Consider the following 23,269-nt stretch of genomic DNA (forward strand, 5'->3'; position numbering starts at 1 on the left):
CTCGAATTGGTAGAAGCTCAGGATCACCAGGGTGTGGTGACGAAGTGCATGTCTCATTCAGACTCCACTCTGTCCTCTCTTGACAAGGTCACTAAGGTGGCAGAGGTGACAAATGCCATCCCAGAGAGCTGAGCCTTGCCAATGAGAGTGGTGACCTGCCACCAGTGACCTTCATGGCGTGGTGAACGAAAGGAAAGGTCCTAATAACAATGTAGCCAGCGGAGAAAAATCAGGAGAGGAAAGCAGCCAAAAAAAATAAGTGCAGTTTCTTCCTTGCTGACCAGTCTCCGTCCCCGGAGGTGTGTGGTGACCAGGAACTAAGGCGGGGTGACTGGGGAAAGTCCTGGAGACCTGCTTTGCTGGGTAGGGGTGATCTGTGTCCTGCAGACAGCGGAAGTAATGTTCTGGAGATACTTGTGACTACCACCCAGGCACGAGTTGACATCGATTACCCATGTAATGGGCTAGAGAGCAGAATTTTAGTCTGAGGAGACCCAGAGCCGGTGGCCCATGACCATGACCCATAAACGTATGTGGTTTGGCCCAAACAACCTTTGGCCCCATGGTGTGTAATTTTAGTTCTTGTTTAGTTTTTTAATTTTAAAAAATGTTTAAATTATGCCCTTAAAAATTCAGAAATGTTCACATGAAAATCAGGCTTTCTGGCTGCTCTGGAAATTGGGGATGGTCAGCAACTCTGGGCCTGCAGGCTCACATGGAGCCAAGTGGCAGCCCCGCCACCCCGGTCTAGAGAGGCCATCACTGAATCACTGAAGTGGCTCTGCAGATGTCTCAGTCAGAGGCTGGGAGCCTTTTCACATACACACCGAGTGGCAGCTACTGGTGAACGTGAGAAAGGCAAGGACTGCACTGTCTGCAAGCTGGGGATGTTTGGTGGCAGTGGCTTCACCCACGTCCTCCTGACAGCCTCTGCCAGGCCAGGTGAGAGACGCCAGGTTGTGGGAAGTCCCAAAGTGGGGTTTGCCTAACCTCTTAGCCCTCCAGCCCCACCTTCTAAAATCCAGCACAGTTACTTTGGTTGAAAAAAGGAAGCGGTGACACCTAGATCTAACTTCTAGTCTGCAGGTACAGTTTCTTAGCAACACCCCAGTGCTGTCCTGCTACATCACCCGCAGGTGATACAGACCCCGGTAAGCATCATATATGCACAGCCTCACTGCAACTCTGTAAGGATGACCAGGATGCAGCCCCTGAAGTGGAGCCAAGTTTGTCTCCCAGGCCCACCCAAGGCCTGCCACACACGTGCAGGGCAATTTGGGTTTTTCTTATACCGGGCCAACCTATTCCCTGTACCGGTAGGGGATCCTGGGTTAGAGGATAGGTAGGAATCAAAAACAGAGCTGGATGAAAACATAGCAGCGGTGGAGTGAGGAGGGGCAGAGTGGAAGGAAGGACAGCGACAGCCCGGGGCAGTTCCTGGACGGCTGTGCAGGTGTCCACCCACAGCAGGTTCCTATGCCAGGGGTGGCCAATCCCAACACGTCCTGGGGTGTAGCAGGCGCACCAGGAATGGCATGTAACCTGCAGCTGACATGTCTGTGCAGAACTCACGTTCTCCACGAGGTGGGTAGCAGCACACGGAAGACCCTAGTTCCTAGTTGGGTTGTTGTAGGACAAGGTTGAGAACTGCTGGTTTATTCCGTTCCATGACCACCAGGAGAACCAGGGGCCTTTAAAAGAATGGAACAGAGTGGACGCCTTTCCAAGGCGATGAGTGAAAGCAAGACATTCCCAGGGCTGAAGGTCTGGCATGGATGCGGACTGGCCTGTGGAAAGCCGTGGCCCCCAGGGGGCAGGTGGCAGTAGAGGATGCGTCCTTACATTGTCTTCCTGTCCCCTTAGCACCCGTGAGTGTGAACATCCATGGATTGGGGTTTGGGTGGGGCGGCAACACGTGGCAGATGATAGGTATTACATATTATTTCCTTTTACTAAATGTCCATTCTCAACCTTTCACAAAACTGATGGGCCAGCAAGCCTGCCCCTCTTTCAGAATTTCCAAGGGTCCTGTCCCCAAGTCCCAATGATTTTGCCAGACAACCCTGTCTCGTCTCCACCCACCTCTCTCTGTCCCGTGGCACTTGGCCCATTCAGGCTGCGTCCTTCCCTGCCTGGACCACTGCAGCGGCGTCTTCTAGTTCGTGGTCAGCATTGCAGTTGGTGTGCTCGAAACCCTGCAAGGGCTCCTCCCATCCCCTGCCAACTCCTGAGTCTCATCCCTCACAGCTCCCTCTCCATGGCCCCTGCCCCAACTCTGCTTTCAGCTTCCGGTCCTGTCTCTCATCTAGAAATTGGCACATGCTGCCCCAGGCTCCCCAGCCTAGAACCTCCCATGACTAATGAATCCTGGTCCCTCAGGACTTGACTGAGATGTCACCTCTTCCGAGAAGTCTCCCCTGATTTCCCAAGGTTGTGTTAGCCCTCAGAGCCCCCTGCATGACTCATGTCATAGATGTCTGCTTACTTGTCTGTTTCTCCCACTGGACTAGAGACTTCTGGGGACAGGGATTGTGTCTTCTTCATCTCTGTATTCCAGAGCCTGGCACCCTACCTCCACAAGGGAATATACCCTGGGGTTGGACACCTGAGAAAAGGCTCTGTCTTGACCTCTTAAGAGCTGTGTGATCTTCAGTAAGCTACTTAACCTCTTCAGTTTCTTTATCTGAAAAATGGGGGAGAATAATACTCCTTATCTTACGGGGGTTTTTGTGAGCATCAAAATGAGAAAACCCAGCACTGTGGCTGGTGTACTGTAAAGGAAATACCTGCACTTTATTTAACTAATAAATTAATTAATACATGTTTCGAGATTGCTTACTATGTGCTGAGTGCTATTCAAGGGGCTGGGGACACAACAGTGAACAAAACGAACACAAATCTTTGTTTTCATTGAGTTGACATGTTGGGGGAGACAAACAAATGAATAGAAGAGAAGAGAATAAAATAAAAGAGAATAAGATGTATTTAGTGTCACATGTAATAAAGGCTATAATGAGAAAGTCGGATAAAGAGATGGAGATGACAGTGGAGGTTTCTTAGAGAGAGTATAATATAATAATAATAATTTATTATAAATCAGAATTTCTCAACCTCAACACTACTGACACTTCAAACCGGCTAATTCTTTGTTATAGGTCTGTCCTGTGCATTGTAGGGTATTTAGCAATATCCTTGGCTTCTATTAACAAAATGCTAGCTGCATCCCTCCACCTCCGTGTGACAACAAAAATGTCTCCAGACACTAGCAAAATGTCCCTGGGGGGTAAAATCATCCCTGGTTGAGAACTACGGCCATAAATAAATGTCTGCTGTGAGAGGGTATCGTGGGCTGAATGGTGGCCCCCCAAAAGATATGTCCACATCCTAATCCCTGGAACCTGTGAATATTATCTGATAGGGCAAAGGATGTGATTAAATTAAAAATCTTCAGAGGAGGAGCTTATCCTGGATTATCTTTTTGGGCCCTAAATGCCATCACAAGTATCTTTATAAGAGAAAGGCAAAGACAAGAGATAACAAGTCTTTGTGAGGCTGTGGAGAAAGGGAGCCCTCATGCACTGTTGGTGGGAATGTAAATTGGTACAGCCAGTATGGAGAGCAGTATGGAGGATTCTCAGAAAAGGAAAAAATAGAACTATCAGATGATCCAGCAATTCCACTTCTGGGTGTCTATCTGAAGGAAATGCAATAACTATCTTGAAGAGATATCCGCACCCTCATGTTCACTGCAACATTATTCAAGACATGAAAGCAACCTAAATGTTCACCGATGGGTGAATGGATAAAGAAAATGTGGTATATATACACAGTGGAGTATTAGTCAGCCATAAAAAAGAAGGAAATGCTGCCATTTGCAGCAACATGGATGGACCTTGAGGGCATTATGCTAAGTGAAATAAGTCAGACAGAGAAAGGCAAATACTGTATGATTTCACATATATGTGGAATCTAAAAAAAATGAATTCATAGAAACCGAGACTAGACTGATGGTTGCCAGAGGCAGGGGATGGGGAGTGGGGAAATGGGTGAAGAGGGTCAATTTATAAAGGGAGAGAGGGCTTCCCTGGTGGCGCAGTGGTTAAGAATCCGCCTGCCAATGCAGGGGACACGGGTTCGAGCCCTGGTCTGGGAAGATCCTACACGCCGCGGAGCAACTAGGCCCGTGAGCCACAACTACTGAGCCCGAGTGCCACAACTCCTGAAGCCCAGGCGCCTGGAGCTCGTGCTCTGCAACAAGAGAAACCACCCAATGAGAAGCCCGCGCACTGCAACGAAGAGTAGCCCCCACTCGCCGCAACTAGAGAAAAGCCCGCACGCAGCAACAAAGACCCAAAGCAGCCAAAAATAAAAATAAATAAATAAATTTACTTAAAAAAAAAAAAAGAGAGAGAAAGGAAGACAGGTAGAGGGAGATTAGACAGACCCATACAGAGGAGAAGGCACTGAGAAGACAGAGGCAGAGATTGGTGTGATGCTGCAACAAGCAAGAAATGCCAAGGAACTCCTGTTGTCACAAGAAGGTGGAAAAGGCAAGGGACAGATTCTCCCAAAGAGCCTCTGCAGCCCTGCCGACACCTCAATGTCAGATTTCTGGCCTCCAGAACTGTGAGAAAATAAATTTCTATGGTTTAAGTCACCAAATCCTTGGTAATTTATTACATCAGCCACAGGAAATAAATCTAGAAGAGATATGTCATCAGTGAGTGTGGTTTCACCATTAAACGTTATAATCCAAGATTCACATATCCATAGGAGAATTTATGAAAGAGGCTGTTGACATGGATGATGGGGACCCCATCTGCAGATCACACAGAGCTGTAAAAACTTTAGCCAGTGGACTCCAGACACCAAAAGATGTCTACAGGGCAGCTCTATATGGATGAAGTATACAGATTTGAATGTCAGGCCCTCTTCTTGGGGCCCCAGACCCAGCTAGAAAGGGCCAGGATGACGTGGCTTAGCACTAGTAGGACAAAAAAAGCCTTAGGGATTTTCATCAGTGGTAAATTCAGGATGAATCAACATCGTCTGAGGTCACCCTTGGCCACAACCTAACAGTGGTTGTCAAGGTGACGAGATTATAGTGATTTTTTTTCTTTTCTTAATTTTCAGCTTTCCTCTACTGTGCTTCTCAGGCTTTGATTGTTCACAAAATTCAAATTTGGTATCGGGGGTATCATTCTGCTCAACTCCAGGCTGATCAGACCCAATATGGAGTATTGGGTTCAGCGGGTACCACATTAAAATTTCAGTGGGGAGTGATCAGGAGGGGGAGTGGACTTGAAATCCTGCCCGTGGGAGAGGAAAGACAACTGGGCAGCATGTCCCTGTTGTCAAATCTCCACAAGGCTGCTCCTCCGAGAGGGCTTACATGTCGCTGGCAATGCTTGGGTGAAGAACCAGGATATTCAAGATGCTGGGTTTCAACTCTAAGTACCATAGCCCTTCCCACTGAACCAGCAGTTCTCAAAGTGAGGTCCATGGAACCCTAATGGGTCCCTGAGACCCTTTCAGGAATCTATGAGGTCAAAACTATTCTCATAAAGAAAGTAATTTTGAGATAACCAACAAGGACCTACTGTATAGCACAGGGAACGCTACTCAATATTCTGTAATAACTTATATGGGAAAAGAATCTGAAAAAGTGTGGATATATGTATATGTATAACTGAATCTCTTTGCTATACACCTGAAACTAGTACAACATTGTAAATCAACTATACTCTAATATAAAATAAAAATTAAATTAAAATTTTAAAGTATGAAGACACAATTTGCCTTTTTACTGACATAATTTGCCTGGTACAAAAGCAGTGATGGGTAAAACTGCTGGTGTCTTAGCATGAATCAGAGGGGGGGCATTAAATTTTACTAGTAGCCATTGAATTCTTCACCCCCATGCACCCAGAGTTAAAAAATAAAAAAAATTGCTAACTTTACTTAAGAATGTCCTTAAGGAAGCAATTAAAATGATTAATATGATTAAATCACAATTCTAATGTACACAAATTTTTAATATTCTACATGACAAAATGAGCAGTATAATATCATAATAATGTATAAAACACTTCTTTCTGCTGAATATTGCAGTATAGTGGTTGCCTCTGGGAAGAGCAGTTGTGCTATTGTTTGCTTTGCCAGCTGAACTAGCTTTTTAAAATTTTTTCATGGAACGCCATATTTACTTGCAACTATGGTAATTCAGACTTAAGGACTGGCAGACAAGTTTTTGAAAATCAATGAAGTAAGCTTGTCACTTCAGAGAAATCAACTGACAGTATTTGTTGCCAATGATGAAATTGGAGCTTTTAAGTGAAAATTGGAATTTTAGAAAACTTGTAGTAGCCTCCATGATCTTGACAGCCTCCCAATACTTAAAGTTTCCTGATGGGATCAGAGATGATATTAATGAATGTGATTTTTTTTTACATTGTGTAATGAAATATGTCAACATTTGAAAGATCTACATAATTCTGTGAACCAGTATGTTCCAGAATGAGCGATGCGTGTTATTTCAAAATCACGCATGGATAAAAGATCCATTCAAGTGCAAGATAGACCAATGGATTTTAATTTAACAGTGCATTAAAGTTCATTGATATGATTTCAGATTCCATATTGCAACTAACCTTTAGAAATTATCACTTAAGTTTTGTAGTAGTGTCAGAGAAGACTATCTAAAATTACCTAAAAAGACAATTAAAATATTCCTTCTTTTTCCAACTACATATCATGAGGCCACATTTTTTCCATATACTTCAACCAAAACAATATATATCAGCAGATTGAATGAAGAAGCAGATATGAGAAACCAAGTGTTTTCTATAAAGCCAGACATTAGAGAGATTGGTAAACGTGCAATACAATGTTACCCTTCCCAATAATTTTTTTTGGGTTTGGAATATATATTAATGTTTTCATAAAAAGTGTTACTTATGTTGATATGTAATGAGTTTATTGTTGCTATTTATTTACCTTTTTATTGAGGTATAGTTAATTTACAATGTTGTGTTAGTTTCAAGTGTACAGCAAAGTGATTTAGTTATACATATATGTATTCTTTTTCAGTATTGTTGCTATTTTTGAGCAAATTACATAAATATTTTAAATTTCTCAGTTTAATTTCTAATATGGTAAATGTGGACAGATATAATCCACATAAACAAAAGTTCTTTGGCGTGCTTGATAGTTTTTAAGAATATCAAGAGATCTTGAGACCAAAAGAGGTTGAGAGCTGCTGCCCTATTTGTGCTGAGCGATGGCAGATAAACCACACAAAGATTTAGGTGGATGCCAAATTGAGAAAGATTTGGGGGATCCAAAGGTCTGGGGTGCGCTGGGGCATTGCCTCTAGGGTAAAGAACAAGCTTTGCACCTTACATACCCTACCACTAAGAACAGCACAGTACACGGTGGACCTCTGTGGATTTTGGAACATATATCACCTTTGGGGATTCTGTTCTGACTACTTCTCACGTGACTTGGGGAGCTGTTCATTCTGAGTGGGGCTCAGAGCAAGAGAATGTTCTTGTAGCAGGTCCAGGCAGTGGTGCAAGCCATTGTGCCATTCTGTCCCTAAGACCCATACAGTTTAATCATGCCAGAGACACCAAGGTGGCTAAGGATGCTGTGTGAAGTCTCTGGAAGGCTCTAATGGAGGAGAATTTGCAGCAAAAACCTTTAGGGTCCTGGAGCAAAGCCGTGACTCCTGCCACAGAGAACCACCTGTCATTTGAAAACCATCTCCTGGTATGCTACCGGGGCCTGGTAGAGATTGTGCCTGATGATGGGTCGCCGATGACCAGGCAACCTGAGGGCCCGTCATGATCTGGGTATTATCATACACACCAGGTTGTAAGATCTAGGGAGAGGGTAGCAGTGATTCACTGTACAACAGCTTCAGGCCCAAAGAGGCCCAGAAGGTGCAAGTTAGTTACATGAACAGAAGGTCCCCACCTCTGTTGCCTCCATGTTTCTCTTTTAACTCATACCTCTGGCCTCAAGGGAGCTGCCCTTGTTGGAGGCAAACCTCAGGCCTGGTTCACAAATGGGACAGCACAATGGTTGTTACTAACTTGAAATGGACAGAAGCTGCCTTAAAACCTCACTTAGAGGTGGTCCTAAAGGATAACGATGAAGGGAAATGCTCCCAGCAGGCAGAGATGTGAGAGTACAGTTGGTCATCCACTGCCCATGGAAGGAAAAGTGGCCGGAGGTGTGGATATACCTGGACTCCTGGGCAGCAACCTGGAAGGAGCATGACTGCAAAATCAGAGATAAAGATATTGGGGTAGATGAATAGGGACGGGTCTGTGGGAGTGAGCACAAAGCATGCAGTTCTTGATGTCTTATGTTAATGCCCAGCAGAGAAGGTGTACACAGGGAGACCTCCAACAAGCAAGCAAGGGGGCATGACGTCTTTTCCTGCAGGTGTTTCCAGCGTCTCTCCTTTGGCCACACCGGTGCTGCTGCAGTGGGTGACAGGAATGGAGGCCACATGTGGGGTGGACATTTCTGAGGACCATCTCATAAGTCTGAGATGGAACACTAGTTGCACATAGTGTGACCAACTCAGTGGTGCATCCTTTTACTGACTTTCCTTCTTTTCCTATTTCACTGCTTCTTGTTCCTCTCTCTGCTCCCTGGGATCACATTCCCAAATAACCTACCTGCAAGCAAAGGCTCTATTTGGGGGGTGGGGGCAGGCTAAGATATTACCCTATTTAAAATTATAACCCCTTCCTGGCACTCCTAACCTCCCTTGCTCAGCTCTGTGTCTTTTCTCCATATAATTCACTTATTTATTATGTCTACTGTTTATTATGAGACTCTCCCACTGAAATGTGAGTTTTATAAGAACAGGAACATCTGTTTGTTTTGTTCAGAGTTGTGTGTCCCCAGCACCTAGAACACAGGATAAAGTTGTTTGAATGAATGGCTAAGTGATTAGCGCTAATGGCATGTATATTAAAGGGCTGAATATTTAGACTGTGGTAGAGAACTCTGGACCTCAGGAAAGACATGGGTTGGCTCTGGCTGGTTTGAAGATTGTGGTCAGGACTCAGGAGTCTCAGGACTTGAGACTAAGCAGTAGGCTTGACTTGGGCTGGGGGCAGGGCTGGTCCAAAGTTCAGAGTCCCACGGAGCCAGAGCCTTTCCTGGCAGAGGTGCTATGTTTCAGCCCAAGTCTTTATTGTTGTCTAGTGACAACTCCCCCCACCACCACCCCTAGCAAGGCTGAATTGCCTGTGGTTAGAGGCAGGGTCTTGGGTCAGACAGACCTGAGTTCAGAGCCCAGCCCTACTACTCTTAGCTGTGGGAACTTGAGCAAACTACCTCTCTAACTTCAGTTTTCTTGTCTGCAACGATGTGTTAAGGTTGGTGCCTATTTAGTTGGGTTGTTGTGAGACTTGAGAGGGGGATCCTATGTCAAGTGTTTAGTACAGTTAGGAAGTGCTCACTAAGTATCAGTTGGCATTAAACTTTCCCCTCTGTCACATGGCGGGGGGTGCAGCCCTAGGGCCTCCGTTCCTTCTGGTCAGAATCAGATTTCCCTCAATAATGTTGCTTGTTCTTCTCTGCTGGGCCAAGGTCAGGAGAGAGATTCAGTATGGATGAAAAATGCTTGGTTGTCCACATGATGAAGAAAGATAAGGTGTTCTTGCAAATTGGGTTTAAAAAGTCCTGGCTCCAAGAGTTCTAAAAATGAGCACATGAATTTGGGCACCCAGCTGGGCGCATCTGCCAGCTTCCTGTTCAGAGTTTTGTGTCCACGAAACATAGGCTACTTCAGGTGAATCATATGCGTTCCCAGTGATGCTTCCACCATGTGGTCCTCCCTCGTCTTACCCTGTATCCTCTGCCAGGATCATCCTTCCTGCCACCCTACACCTGTCTCTACCTGCTGAACCTACCCATCCTACTGTTTGTCCTGCCTTTCTTATTTCATTTCTTTTCCTCTCCTTTCTTGGTTTTATAGAAGGCTTTCCCCACTAATTGTTCCACATTTAACACGCACATTTAATTTAACCAAGTTAAAAGCTACTCAAAAATTTGTGTTCCTGCAAGTAATAGACCTTTTTTTTAAAACTCTGATCACTCCTTACCAATTCCTTTGTTATTGTTTCCTCGTTCTTTGTTTTTATCTTGTTTATTTTCCTAACCCAACAAATTAGACATTCTTACAATTATTTTATACCACTGATGCTTATTTAATTTATCTCCATGTTCACATATTCCTTTGGTCACTATTCCTACTTGAATCTCATACATTCCTTCTGGGATTATTTTCCTTGTCCTTGAAGAACATCTTTTAGAATTTCCTTACGTGAGGGTCTGTTGTAAATGTTTTGAATTTTTATCTGAAAATGTATCTGAAACATATTCAAGCTTAACAGTTATTTTCTCTTTGCACGTTGAGATGTTCTTCCACTGTCCTCTGGCTTCAATTATTGATATTAAGAAGTTAGCTGTCTGACATGCACCCCAATGTTCATTGCAGCACTATTTACAATAGCCAGGTCATGGAAGCAACCTAAATGCCCATCGACAGACGAATGGTTAAAGAAGTTGTGGTACATATATACAATGGAATATTACTCAGCCATAAAAAGGAACGAAATTGAGTCATTTACTGAGACGTGGATAGATCTAGAGACTGTCATACATAGTGAAGTAAGTCAGAAAGAGAAAAACAAATATTGTATATTAATGCATCTATGTGGAACCTAGAAAAATGGTACAGATGAGCCGGTTTGCAGGGTAGAAGTTGAGACACAGATGTAGAGAACAGACATATGGACACCAAGGTGGGAAAACTGCAGTGGGGTGGGGATGGTGGTGTGCTGAATTGGGCGATTGGGATTGACATGTATACACTGATGTGTATAAAACTGATGACTAATAAGAACATGCAGTATAAAAAAAACAACTAATACTAAACTTTCATTGGGTTATTTGTCTGGAAATATGTTAATATAAATGTTTCAGACATTACATGAAATTTCTAAAAATCTTATATGTTCTGGTATAATGTTATAAGTCATAATTCTAGTTATTACTTTAAAATGTATATCTCAGAAATAACTAAATTTCCTTGTCAATTGCATTATTATGAACTTTCATCAAATCTTTAACTGTGGTCGTTTTTAAGTCTTTTGTCATTTACAGACAGTTCTGGGTGTACTGTGATGCTTTTGCAAATATGTTCCTATAAAAGGGTTTCATCTTCAAGGAATTCATGGAAAAGACTCTGATAAGTACAGGTTTCTGGTAACTGACTGTACTGCTGAACTGAATGAATAAGCATTTTCAGAACTCTAATGAAAAACTGATGAACTCATAAAAGTGCTAACAAAAGATCAAGATGAAAAAAAAAGTTAATTACATGGGACTGAGTGAACTGATGAGGATGATTATAATTTTTGTGACTTTCTGTTTGAATTAAAAAAAAAAAATCCCACAAGGACTCAGAGGCAAAGAATATACAAATCAATTTTCACTGCAAAGTAAAGGAGCTGTTACAGTGGAGGATTACTGGACTGAATGTCAATATTATGACATAGCATGAGTGTGTTTCGTGTTTGGTAATTGCAATCATTGTTGCTTTTGTTGTGGTCATCCATTTACAATGCTTGGTGTCAGTCTATTTATCTCTTGTAAAAATTAAATACAGTGTGTGTGCGTGGAAAAAAAAAAAAAGAAGTTAGGTGTCTGTCTACTTTATAGTTCTTCTTCTCTCCAGTGATTAGCAGTTTTGCTACTGTCGGTGTTGGGTGTAGATTTCTTTTTACTTATCACACATGGATTGGGGGAGCTTCCAGGATCTGATGATTTTGCCTTTCATCAATTCTGGAAATTTTCCATTTAGACCTATTCAAGTCCTTGTTCCATCTTCTATATCTCTTAAGCTCTGTTTCCCATTTTCTATCACTTTGTTTCTCTGTGTTGCATTTTCCATAAGTTCCTCAGATATATTTCCAGCCCATGAGTTTTCTCTGTAGCTATGTTATTCTGCTGTTTAATCTGTCCATTGGATTGCTAGTTTGTTTTGAAGATTATATTCATCATTTATAGAAGTACTATCTTATTGTTTTTCAAATTTTCCTAGTCATTTAAAATAGTCTCATTCCTCTTTTCAGGATCAAGTACAAGGTTGAAATATTCCTTCTTTCAGGTTTCATGCAGCATGGTCTGGGGAGGAACCGGGCACCGAGTGGGGCTGAGGAGGTGACCCAAACCAGCAGGTCAGCCTAGCCCTGGGTCCAGCCTCAGCCTGAGCTCCACCTTGGTCCTCAGCATTCCACATGTTTCTTCCCCTCCTCCCCAGTTCCACTGGGAAAGTCCAAACCTCCAGATCTACTTCTCCCTCCAAGACCATCGATTGACCTGGCTGGCGAACCTGAGTGTAAATCAACGTCAGTCCAGGGGCCTGGTGGTAAGGCAGAGTCCATGTGTGTCTGAAGTGCTTAGCAATAAAGCAGAGGTGGTGAGTTTAAAAATTAATGATAATAAAAAAATAAAATAATCTCATTCCATATATATACCACTGATAACTAACTTTTATTTCTTTAAGCATATGAAATATCCTAATTTTATATTATGTACACCATAATTCCAATATCCAAAGTTTTTGAAGTTTTGAGTCTATTATTTTTTGCTATGTGTAATTCTCACTTAAAATGACTTGTTGTGATGGTTAATTTTATGTGTCAACTTGACTGGGCCATATGCCCAGATATTTGGTTAAACATTATTCTGGGTGTGTCTGTGAGGGTGTTTCTGAATGAGATTCACATTTGAATTGGTAGGCTGAGTGAAGCAGATTGCCCTCCCCAACGTGCGTGGGCCTCATTCAGTCCATTGAAGGTCTGAATGGAACAAAAGGACTGAGTAGAAGAGAGTTGTCTCTCTCTGCCTGTCTTTGAGCTGGCATACTGATCTTATCCTGCCTTTGGACATGGGCTCAGACTGTAACTTACACCATCAGCTCTGTTGGTTCTTAGGTCTTTAGACTTAGACTAGAAATACATCACCAGCATTCCTGAGTCTCCAGCTTGCTAACTGAGACCTTGGGACTTCTTAGCCTCCATAATCACGTGAGCCACTTCTTATAATAAATCATATATATATATATCCTACTAGTTCTATTTCTGTAGAGAACCCTGACTCATACGCTTGTGTCTTGCATTTTATGATTTTTTTTTTTTTTTTTGGCATATGAACTCATGTTCCTGTGAAACTTTCTGTGGGGATTCTTTGAGGCCTAAGTTTAAGGTGAGTTACTCCAGAGAGGATTTTCCTATTTGATTCTGCTGAGTACCTAGGGAACAACTATCTACTCTCTTTAAATTTTCCCATTGTTTTTGTTTTTTGTTTGTTTGTTTGTTGTGTTGTTGCCACACACATGCTGTGAATCCCACCTCCAGGCCCATTTGGGGTCAGGCTGGTGGTTAGGAGAATTCAGGGGTGACGTTCCTTTTTCTTTCACTCAGTGTCAAGGCTGAGCTTAGCAAGTTCTACATCAGCTCCCTTCTAGAGGTTTTCCTCTCCTAGGTCATCCACTGTGGGTGTTGTTGTTGTTCATCATTTTGCTTTAAGTGGGAGCTACTGATTCTGTTTTTCACTTTGCTCAAGCTCTAGGTTTTGACCCATTAAACTGAAGTTCTTGGCCACCTGGGATCAGCAGGTACCACAGAGCAACCTCTGCTTCTGCCCTCAGTGATCTCTTTGGATGTTTGCTTTTTGTTGTTTCTGGCCTCTGATAATTATCCTTAATTTCTTGCCACCTCTGCTAGGCATTTCTAAAGATGCTTTAAAACATTTTTATCCAGCTCTTTTTTTTTTTTTTTTTTTTTAGTTGTTTGTTTCAGGAGAACTTTCCAGCACTTGCTATCTCCTGTATTGCCAGAAACGGAAGTCTAGCCGTCTTTCCTGTGCAAACATGTGTCTCTCAGGATGCTGCTTATCAGCAGGAGACCACCCACTGTGTCCATCCTATCCTGGCCTGCGGTTGGTCACCTGTGTTTGTGAACTACCTGCTCTTTGAGGGTGGGGCTGTGGTTTCCTCTCTTCCTCCTGAAGAGGTCTCTCCAAGGGTCGGTTGAATGGAGTTGAGAATGGAAGCGGGAGGTATCCATCTGCTGCCTGTGCTACCAGAACCTTCCACAAGAGGGCAGCCTCAGCTGGTGCCAGAACTCCATCCACCCCGCAGGGAGGGGCAGGGGGGGCCCAGTTCCCTGTGGCTCCAAAAACCTGTAACTTCAGATACCCCCTCTCCATTCCACAGGGCGGGGAGATGAAGACAAGCAAGGATGAGGGAAGGGTCAAGCCAGGCAGGGTGAATCTGAGATGGCGTCATGATGGGGAAGGGTCAGGACAGAACCAGCCTCCTCTGGACTCAACTTCTTCAAGGGTTCTGTTTGGATGACCAAATTAACTGATCTGTTCCTTCGTTCACTCAACAGCATTTGTTCGGCATCAACTGTAGACCCCACAGGGAGCGCAGTGGTGAATTAAACACCCTTGGTGTCTGCCTCTTTCCCAGTGTCCACTGCAGCCCAACTGGACAGCCCAGCGTTTCCCCAACAGCCCTGGGCAGCCTGCCTCTGCCCCTGCAAAGCCCCTGCCCCTTTGCTCCTGCTGCTACTTCTGGCCCAGCGGCGTCTGCCCGTCACCGTCTGTTGAAATCCTGCTTATCCTCCTGGGCCCGGCTCCCGTGCCTGCTTCCACAGAGCAATGAACCCCCAACCCAGGACCCAGCGGAGCGGGGACTGGAGCCTACTGCGCCATCGCCGGGGCTGCTTCCAGCCTGCAGAGGAGGTGGGGAAAACCATCTCTCAGACCCCTCCTGATGTACCATTCTCTGAGGGGAGGTGGAGGTGCTCCCTCTTGAAAGTGCAAGGCCACGCCCTCCTTCTTCCCAGCCATCTTTGCACCTGAGAACAAGGTAAAGCTTGGGATTCAATCCCATGAGAGCCAGATCCCACGGACTAGGACAGAAATGGGTCACTCATTCACTCTTCTAATATGTACTGATGGAGCGTTCTACTTACTATGTACCAGGTCTCCAGAAATGAGGCATGCCCCCTCTGCTTCCCTCTTCCTTAGGAGACCCTTGAGGCCCCTGTGTGTGTGTGTGTGTGTGTGTGTGTGTGTGTGTCTCACTCTGAGACTCTTGGGGTTCAGCCAGGCTTGGGGGGCTCACAGTCGAGGCAGCTGGGCTCTCATCGCCTATATTACCAGCCTTGCTTCCTGGAGACCGAAACCACAAGTAGAGCACAGAGGCGTGAGAGACACTCACAGGCTGGGTTTGGCCGCATGCGTGCAAAGGGGTGCTGTCTCCTGCACAGAGAGATACACAAACGGGAGCAGCTAAGGGCAGAGCAGCTGCGAGGGGCACTCGGTAGCCTGCCCACCTTCTGGCCCTAGGATGGTGCTTCCCACTGGCGGGCATGCATAGCGGTCGGAGATGACACCAGACGTAATGCTCTTCTTCGTGGTTGCTGGATTGCTGACGGCAGCTCTCTCAGGTAGCCCTCTCCCCACCTCCTGCAGCTCCTGCAGGAGAGCCTGGGAACTGCCCTCCTGGCCCCTTTTCTGCTTGCTTTCTCACGCTCACCTGTCTGGAGCCTTTTAGCCAAGACTATACTCTGGTACCAGGATGGTCCCAGCAGTGTCAACAGCATTAGGGGCGCAGAGAGGGTACAGGGACCCCCGTGAGGGGCTGAGGCTGTGCCTGGGTAGTGCTAAGAGGACCCCTGAGTGTCAGATAATGCGGGTAGCATGTGGGGTGTCTCATCAACGGGGTCCCAGGCTCGGAGGAGGGAGACACCTCCCACCCACAAGCTCAGGAACCCCTGCATCCTTATTTCTTGCCAACTCTCAGGAAGGAACCGTTTGCCTTCCAGAGAACTAGGACCACTGATGATCGTATTTTCAACCCCAAAGCTGAGGGCCTGGGTTCACCAAGCTTGTACCGCTCGCAGCAGAGCCGTCCTGAAGCAGAATTCGGGAAGCTAAGCAGAGCTGGGGACAGCTGGCCGCTGGTTGCTCCCCTGGGGGTAGTTTAGGGCACAAATGAACAGAAAGGCTCTGGAGGCTCAGACCCTCCCTGATCCTGAGCTCCACCTGGATGCCAAAACACCCTCGCAACCTGGGCCAGGCATCGGGTGGCAGGAAGTTTCGGGCACTGGGCTGTGCTCATCGGATGCTTGTTGGCCCCTGTGGGGTGCAGGGTCCAAGGTGGCAGGAGCTGGGCAGGAGACCCTGCTGCTCTGGGCCCTCACACTGGGGGATAAGGAGATGGGTATGGAAACAGAATTCTGGGCCTGGGAGTCTGAGTCCACCTGGCAGTAGAGATGCTAAGTGCTTTCAGTGTGGTGTTAGGGAGACCCAGGAAGCCCCATCAGGAAGGCTGGAGCATTCGGGGAGCCGTGGGGGGCTCTTCTCCCTGCCTCTGTCTATCTAGAGGCACGTGCTCCCAGCCTCCTGACCTCACACTGGTTCAAGGAAAGCCGTTTAGCTCTGGGATCGGGAACAGGTGCTCCTTCGGCCGCATCTGGGCCCAGGAAGAGAGGCTTTGCCTGTCTCACTCTGCCAGGAGCCCCTGGAGCTCGGCCACTTTCTGCCCCCGAGCTGAACAGACAGATGGTCCGAGAGTGGGGCCCTTGCTCTGCATCTCCATCCTCTGTTCTCCACGAGCCGCCGGCCTCGGCTCAGAATTAAGTCTGGGTCTGAGAGGTCTGCGGACCGGGCCCTGGGCCCCGGGATCTGGCCTTGAACAGTGCCTGAAGGGAGGTGGGAACCTGGGCTGGGCAGAGCCCAGGAAGGTGAAGCGGAGGGTCCCTTGGGGCCCAGTTCCTTACACATCACCTTGTCTCTGCCCGGCCCACTCCACTCTCAGGATAGTTATTTACTTACGTCGTGTTTTCCAAACTGTACTTATAGTCAGTTGACTCACTTGTTACTAATACAAGTTCAGTTTTGAAAGGAAACTTTACGTCACAATTACAAATGGAAAACTGACATCATTTGCCACAAATAAGAGGTAAAGTTAAGCATAAAAATAAATGGCGGTGAAAACCAATTCCTCTGATGTGTTAGTAAAAAGTTAAAAGAACGTAACGGCCCTTGAGCCTGAAGCCTTTGCCAGCCCTCTTTGTTAAAGGGAAGATGAGGGCATGATAAAGACATCCTGCCTCCAAATTGTTATTTTCTTCTTGACTTTTCAGGGGGTCTGAAAGCCCTTTGGGCGGGAATAGTTTCCTCGCTATGCGACTTAATGGCATTAAATGCCGCTCCCTTCAACCCTGCTAAGGGTGCACAGTGGTATAGGTCCTAGTGCTGGGAAACATGGCCTGGCAGGAGGGGCACTCTGGGCAGAAGGGAACTTGAGAAAAGAAAAGGAAAGAAAGAAAAACAACGGGGAAGAGGGAGGAAGGAAAGGGAGCTGGGAGAATGAGGTCCATAAGGGAGTTCCAGGGTATCACCCCGAGGGCTGCATGTGGCCTGGGCGGGTCACCAGGCTGTGCCCTCAGACCACAGGCACGTGGAGTCTGGCCCTCCTGGGTCCTGGTGGAGCCGGCCTCCCCTTTCCTACTTCCCTTTGCAGTCCCACCTCCAGGCTCCATCCTGGGCCTCACACAGCTGTTTCTCTGGCCAGGCTGGCCTGGATTCTGGGCCGGCCTCTCGGCAGGCCTTGGTTTGTGCTGATGAATGACCAGGGCAGGGACCAGGGCCTAGAGAGCCATGCTTCCCAATTCTCTGCTGGTGCTCCCTGGAGGCCTGGGTCCAGGACCTGTTTGTCCACTTATCCTCCAGTTCTGCCTCAGTTTCCAGATCAGCCAAGTGGGGATGGAGAGGTGGAGAGAATGAACTAGAAGCCCCTGACCAGGGAGGTTGGCGGGGAGGGGAGTCAGGAGACCAGCCGATTGCTGCCACCCTGCCTTTAATTCACCTTGTGACGGTGCTTCTCGGCTCTGGACCTCAGTTTGGGTGGAATGGGGCTCTTTGGGCAGATGATCCTTAAGAGCTTGGTCAGATCTGACACTCTGCATCAGATGCAGGAACAAAAAACCCGGCCATTCCCACCAGGGCCGAGCCGAGGTCGGTGACTCGAATTCCATCCGGACCGTGGTTGGCAAGGTCCTCAAGGGCTGCTGTTGTGCACTTGAAAAGGCTATTTGTGGTTTTACTTTAAAAAAACAGTTTCTTAAATTAACACATTTTAAAAAATCTACTTTTCCTTACCTTGTAAATTCAATACACAGATCTCATTTTTTTTGCAAGTCCAGTAGTTTTTAGCAATGGCTCTCAAGGGGTCTTTGCTTAATATTTCAGCAAGTCAGGTTGAACAGAGTAAACCTCCTTAAATAATAAATACTACTGACAAATGTAGCTGATTGAATTCCCTTAGATCTGTGATGTCTAATCTAGCTGCTATTAGAATGTTCCATTTGGAATGCGGTTGTCTGAACGGAGATGTGTTCGGAATATAAAATACACAGCAGAGTTTAAAGATGTGTTCGAAAAAAGAATTGTAAAATATCTCGTTAATAACTTTTATATGATTACATTGAAATGATAATATTTTGGATATGTTGGGTTAAATAAGTTTTACTGTTACAATTAAGTTTACCTATTCCTTTTTCCTTCTTAAAAATGTGCCTCCTAGAAAATTTAAAATGACATATGGAGCTCACCTTACATTTATACTGGCTAGCACCACCTTAGATACTCTACACTACATTTATAAATTTAATGAATTTGATTTTCTTATAAATGCTTCAAATACCTCTAAGAAATACAACCTTCCCAAGGATTTAAAAGAATGCTTATAGATCTAAAAAACTAACTTATTAAGAAAGTGAATATTAAGTTCTCTTAAGTAGTCTAATCAAGTTTACAGATTTCAACTGAAGTCAGTTACTCAGTCACAAACATGAGTAACTCTACAGCCAAAAGTTCTTAAACATTAAAATACAGGATTTTATACACCAACATACAGAACTTGACCCAACTTAAACTTAACAGAAAGGTACAGATACTACGGGTTTTTGTTTATTTCACACCTCTATTTTTTAAATTCTAATCTTCCTGGGCTGAAAAATCACTTACCAAGGAGAAAAGAATCGTACCATTGCACGTAACTTGGCTTATCCCGAGCAGGTTGGAGTTTCCATCTCAGTGGACTGAGATGAGGACAGCTTTTTTGTTGTTTTGTCAAAATATAAGATATGATTCTCTTGTGCTGCCGATGGATAGCCCATGGCCTCTGATTGGGCTGGTTGCTCGACCCACGATCCAGGTTTCAAAAACCTAATTCTCTCTGTCTCCCCCCAGCCCAGGGAGTTTGACCACTTGATTGGATTAAATTAAACAAATGTTTACTATTCTATTTTTTCCCCCCATGTTCTTCCTGCCTGGCAAGACTCCAAGTCATAGATCTATAAATAACATATGACAGACATCTGCATATTTCTCCTAGCTTAGTCTGGCTCTCTGGTCATATGACTGGTGGGGAGAGTTAGCATGGCCGTGACCATGGTGGTAATGTGAAACAAGGCAGCTCCTAGGGCGTTGGGTCTGGCATATTTAGCCAAACATAGATGATTCCAGAGAGATCTAGAATGAGTGAGAAACGCTGCCCACAGCCTCCTTCATTCAGTTCGCATTTATTGAGGCCTGCTCCGAGCCAGCCTCACTTCTCACAGGAATGCTCGAAAATTAAATTGGGCCCCCAGCTGTCGGATTCTGAGGCTGAAGCATCAGCTGTCCCCCTGGGACAGGGAGGAGTAAGCAGGTGGCTCCAGCTGAGGCTTTGGGACAGGGCCCTGGAGGAAAAGACCTCCCTGGCATGGGGCCCACCCTCCTCCTGCCTGGACCACAACTAAATCCCATGCCAGATGCTCAGCCCTGCACTGAACAGACGCTGGTGGGGCTGGAATGCCCAGGTCGCTTGCCTGCCCCAGTCTCAGTGTCCTCCAGACCACCCATCCCACCCTCAGCACTGGCCTCCCATCGGCCAGGTCAGGGCGAGGGGCGTCAGAGCAGCATTTCCTGGGGGCCCTCATTCCTTCCCTTCCCGGTGACTACTAAAGCTGCCATCCTTCCTGACAATTTGCTTAATACCCTTAATGGATGTTTTAAAGTATAAAGACGTTTATTTTTAGAAAAAACTTTATATTGCTGCCTTCAAGATAAAGCCATTGTACATCACCTAATGGTAACAATGGTGAAAATAAACATCGTGGAAACAATGTTCTTCATTTCTGGCCAGACATGTGGTATTTAATATCCTGTCAGTGACCACCTAAATGTGAGCTTATAAATGTTACACAGCCAGGACAAAGATCTCTTATATGTAAATGCAGGATTTAGCAGTTAACATGATGCCATTTGCACAATAAGCTCATTTACCCACGTGACAACCCCATGGTGTTAGGTGAGGAAACCGGGGTATAGCAAGGCTGAGGCCTGTCCAAAGTCTGGAGCTAAGATGTGCCAACGCTTGAGCTGAGGTGTCCTGACGGGAAAAAGTGGCCCTGCCTGTCTCCTGGCTGGCTGCCCCCGGGGTTCCCTCTGAGGATGAGGCATCTCCCCAAGGTGTTGTACCCTCCCGGGTTTGCAGCCTCAACATTGCATCCAGGGACAGCCCCGAGGGGCCTCTGGGGTCCTGGGACCCCAGGATCGGATGGGAGCAAAAGGGCTGCCTCTTTCAGCAAAGCCCAGCCTTCATGGGTTTGCTGTACACTTACCCTGCCCACCCAGGCCAGGAATGAACGAAGTGAAGCTGAAGAGACACAGTGAGCCAAAGGAAAGTTTGCCTGGCAGGGGGCTCCATCTACCCACAATTTATTTAACACCTGCTATGTGCCAGGCCCTGGGCTGGCACTGAGACATGAAGGTTTGACCTTGAACATGTTAAATGTTGAGGAAGGTGGCAAAACATACAAGGGTCGTTCTGGGATAGATGTGACAACAGGTGCAATCCGATGACAGCCATAACCACCATCCATTGCAGGGGACTTACATTCTCCAAGCACCGGCCATGCTTATCCTGTCCTACAATGACACTGGGGCACTCGTCCCCATTTTATAGGTGGGGAAATGGAGGCTCAGAAAGTTCTGTATTTTGCCCCGGGCTGGTGGCTGATGCTGAGATTAAATCCATGTCTGTAGATCTCCCAAACCCATGTTCTCCATCACTGGGCTGCGCTATTTCTGGGAGCCAGGAGTCAGAACAGGGAGAGCTTGAGCTTCCCGGAGAGGGGGACATCACTGTCCCAGAGGGGCTGGACACGGGGGACAAGAAGGCTTTTGCATACTAAAGAAAGACGGCAAAAACATCCTAGGCACGAAGGCATTTTTTTCAATGTGTGCATGCAAAGGCTGGTGAGATAGTCGTGTTGTGCCACTATCAACTTCCTGGTTTTGGTAATTTACTGTAGTTACGGAATAGGTCACCGTCAGGGAAAGCTGGAAGATGAGTGCATGGGACTTCTCTGTGCTATTTTGGCAACTTCTTGTGAGTCTATCATTTCAAAATAAAAAGTTAAAGGGGAAAATAAAGGCATTTCAGGCAAAAGGGCCCATTTGAGCAGAATCTGGAGAGCATGGTCTAAGGCCTATTGGGTAGGTAGGGCCCCAATTCCCAGAGGAGCTGGGCTCCAGGCTCTTTTTCTGCTGACTCATCCAGACTGCTGTGTCATGAGGATGCAGTGAGCATGCCAGGCACAGAGACCGGCACAGAGAAGGCCCACAGAAACCGTACATTTACATTTACATTCGCCAGGCCAACGGGTGTAAATTCATATACCTGTCTTCTCCTCATCACAGTCCTGTGAAGTATGAGTTATTGCCCCCATTTTACAGATTAAGCAACTGAGGCTCAGAGAGGTGAAGTGACTTTTCCTGGATGGCACAGTTAATAGACTGTTAAAAGATAAACTGAGGCATATTAAAATTTTTAAACTGAGCAAAAATCGATTGGAATCGGCGGCATACGATCTAGCAGATAGAAAGGACAGGTATAAAAGGGGACTTTTACAGGCAGAAGGGAGTAGGAACAAGAAAGTTATACGAGGCAAAAAAGCAGATTGGTTATTGCAAAGTTACTTTTTCTTTTGTCGTTTATCGTTTTTTTAATTTTACTTTTTTAAATTGAAGTATAGCTGATTTACAATCTTGTATTAGTTTCAGGTGTACAGCAGAGTGATTTAGTTATACATACATATATATCTATTTTTTTTCAGATTCTTTTCCCTTATAGGTTATTACAAAATATTGAGTATAGTTCCCTGTGCTGTCCTTGTTGGTTATCTCAAAGTTACTTTCTTTTAGGGGATGGCGGGGTCTAGCAGGCAGATGACCTAACTAGTGCTGGTCAGGTGATTCCTGATTGACTGGTTTAAGATTCCATTTCTGGGAGAGCTGAAACCATAATTAAGTCTCAGCTTGGTGATGTGGGGCTTTAGCATAAACAACTCCACTTGGGGCCTGTTGTCTTGTTTTTTTCTTTTTTTTTTTTAATTTTTTTTTTAATAGTAATCTTTTATTTATTTATTTATTTATATTTATTTTTGGCTGTGTTGGGTCTTCGTCTCTGTGCGAGGGCCCTCTCTAGTTGCGGCAAGCGGGGGCCACTCTTCATCGCGGTGCGCGGGCCTCTCACTATCGCGGCCTCTCTTGTGGCGGAGCACAGGCTCCAGACGCGCAGGCTCAGTAGTTGTGGCTCACGGGCCCAGTTGCTCCGCGGCATGCGGGATCTTCCCAGACCAGGGCTCGAACCCGTGTCCCCTGCATCGGCAGGCAGATTCTCAACCGCTGCGCCACCAGGGAAGCCCTGTTGTCTTGTTTATAACAAGACTCACAGCTAACTAATAGGCGCCAGATCTTTAACTTGACTTTATAACTCCAAATCCACGATATTTCCCAGCCCTGGAAGATGGGCGGGGTTTGGGACTCCAGACACCTCAAGATTTTTATAGGAAAGGTCCCCCATTCTCTGGGGGGTTTTCACCACAGCTACCAACAGCTGGGCTGTCATGGAACTTGGGTGAAAAAACCCTTGAAGGAACCTGTGTGCCAGAAGCCACTTCCTGGCCAGGCTTCCACTCAGCCTCAGTTTCCCCAGCCATAAAGTGGGGTCAGTGGCAACCTCCAGAGCCCAGGGCTGGGATGAAGTTCCATGAGACAATGGCTGTGAAGTACTTGGGGAAACATGGGGCTTCTCGGGCGCCAAAGAACC

General features: G+C 45.8%; 1 protein-coding gene across 1 annotated transcript in view; it reads left to right on the forward strand.

The window, feature by feature from the left end:
* Positions 1-15,490: 15,490 nt before the first annotated feature.
* The window catches only part of CD6 (CD6 molecule), a 40,642-nt gene continuing 32,863 nt past the window's right edge, over positions 15,491-23,269 (forward strand). The window contains exon 1 of the mRNA XM_068555578.1: positions 15,491-15,551. Within this exon, the coding sequence (XP_068411679.1) occupies positions 15,491-15,551 (61 nt within the window). The remainder of the gene's footprint in view (positions 15,552-23,269) is intronic.

This window comes from Eschrichtius robustus, chromosome 11 (assembly GCF_028021215.1).
Source record: "Eschrichtius robustus isolate mEscRob2 chromosome 11, mEscRob2.pri, whole genome shotgun sequence".
Lineage (NCBI taxonomy): Eukaryota > Metazoa > Chordata > Mammalia > Artiodactyla > Eschrichtiidae > Eschrichtius > Eschrichtius robustus.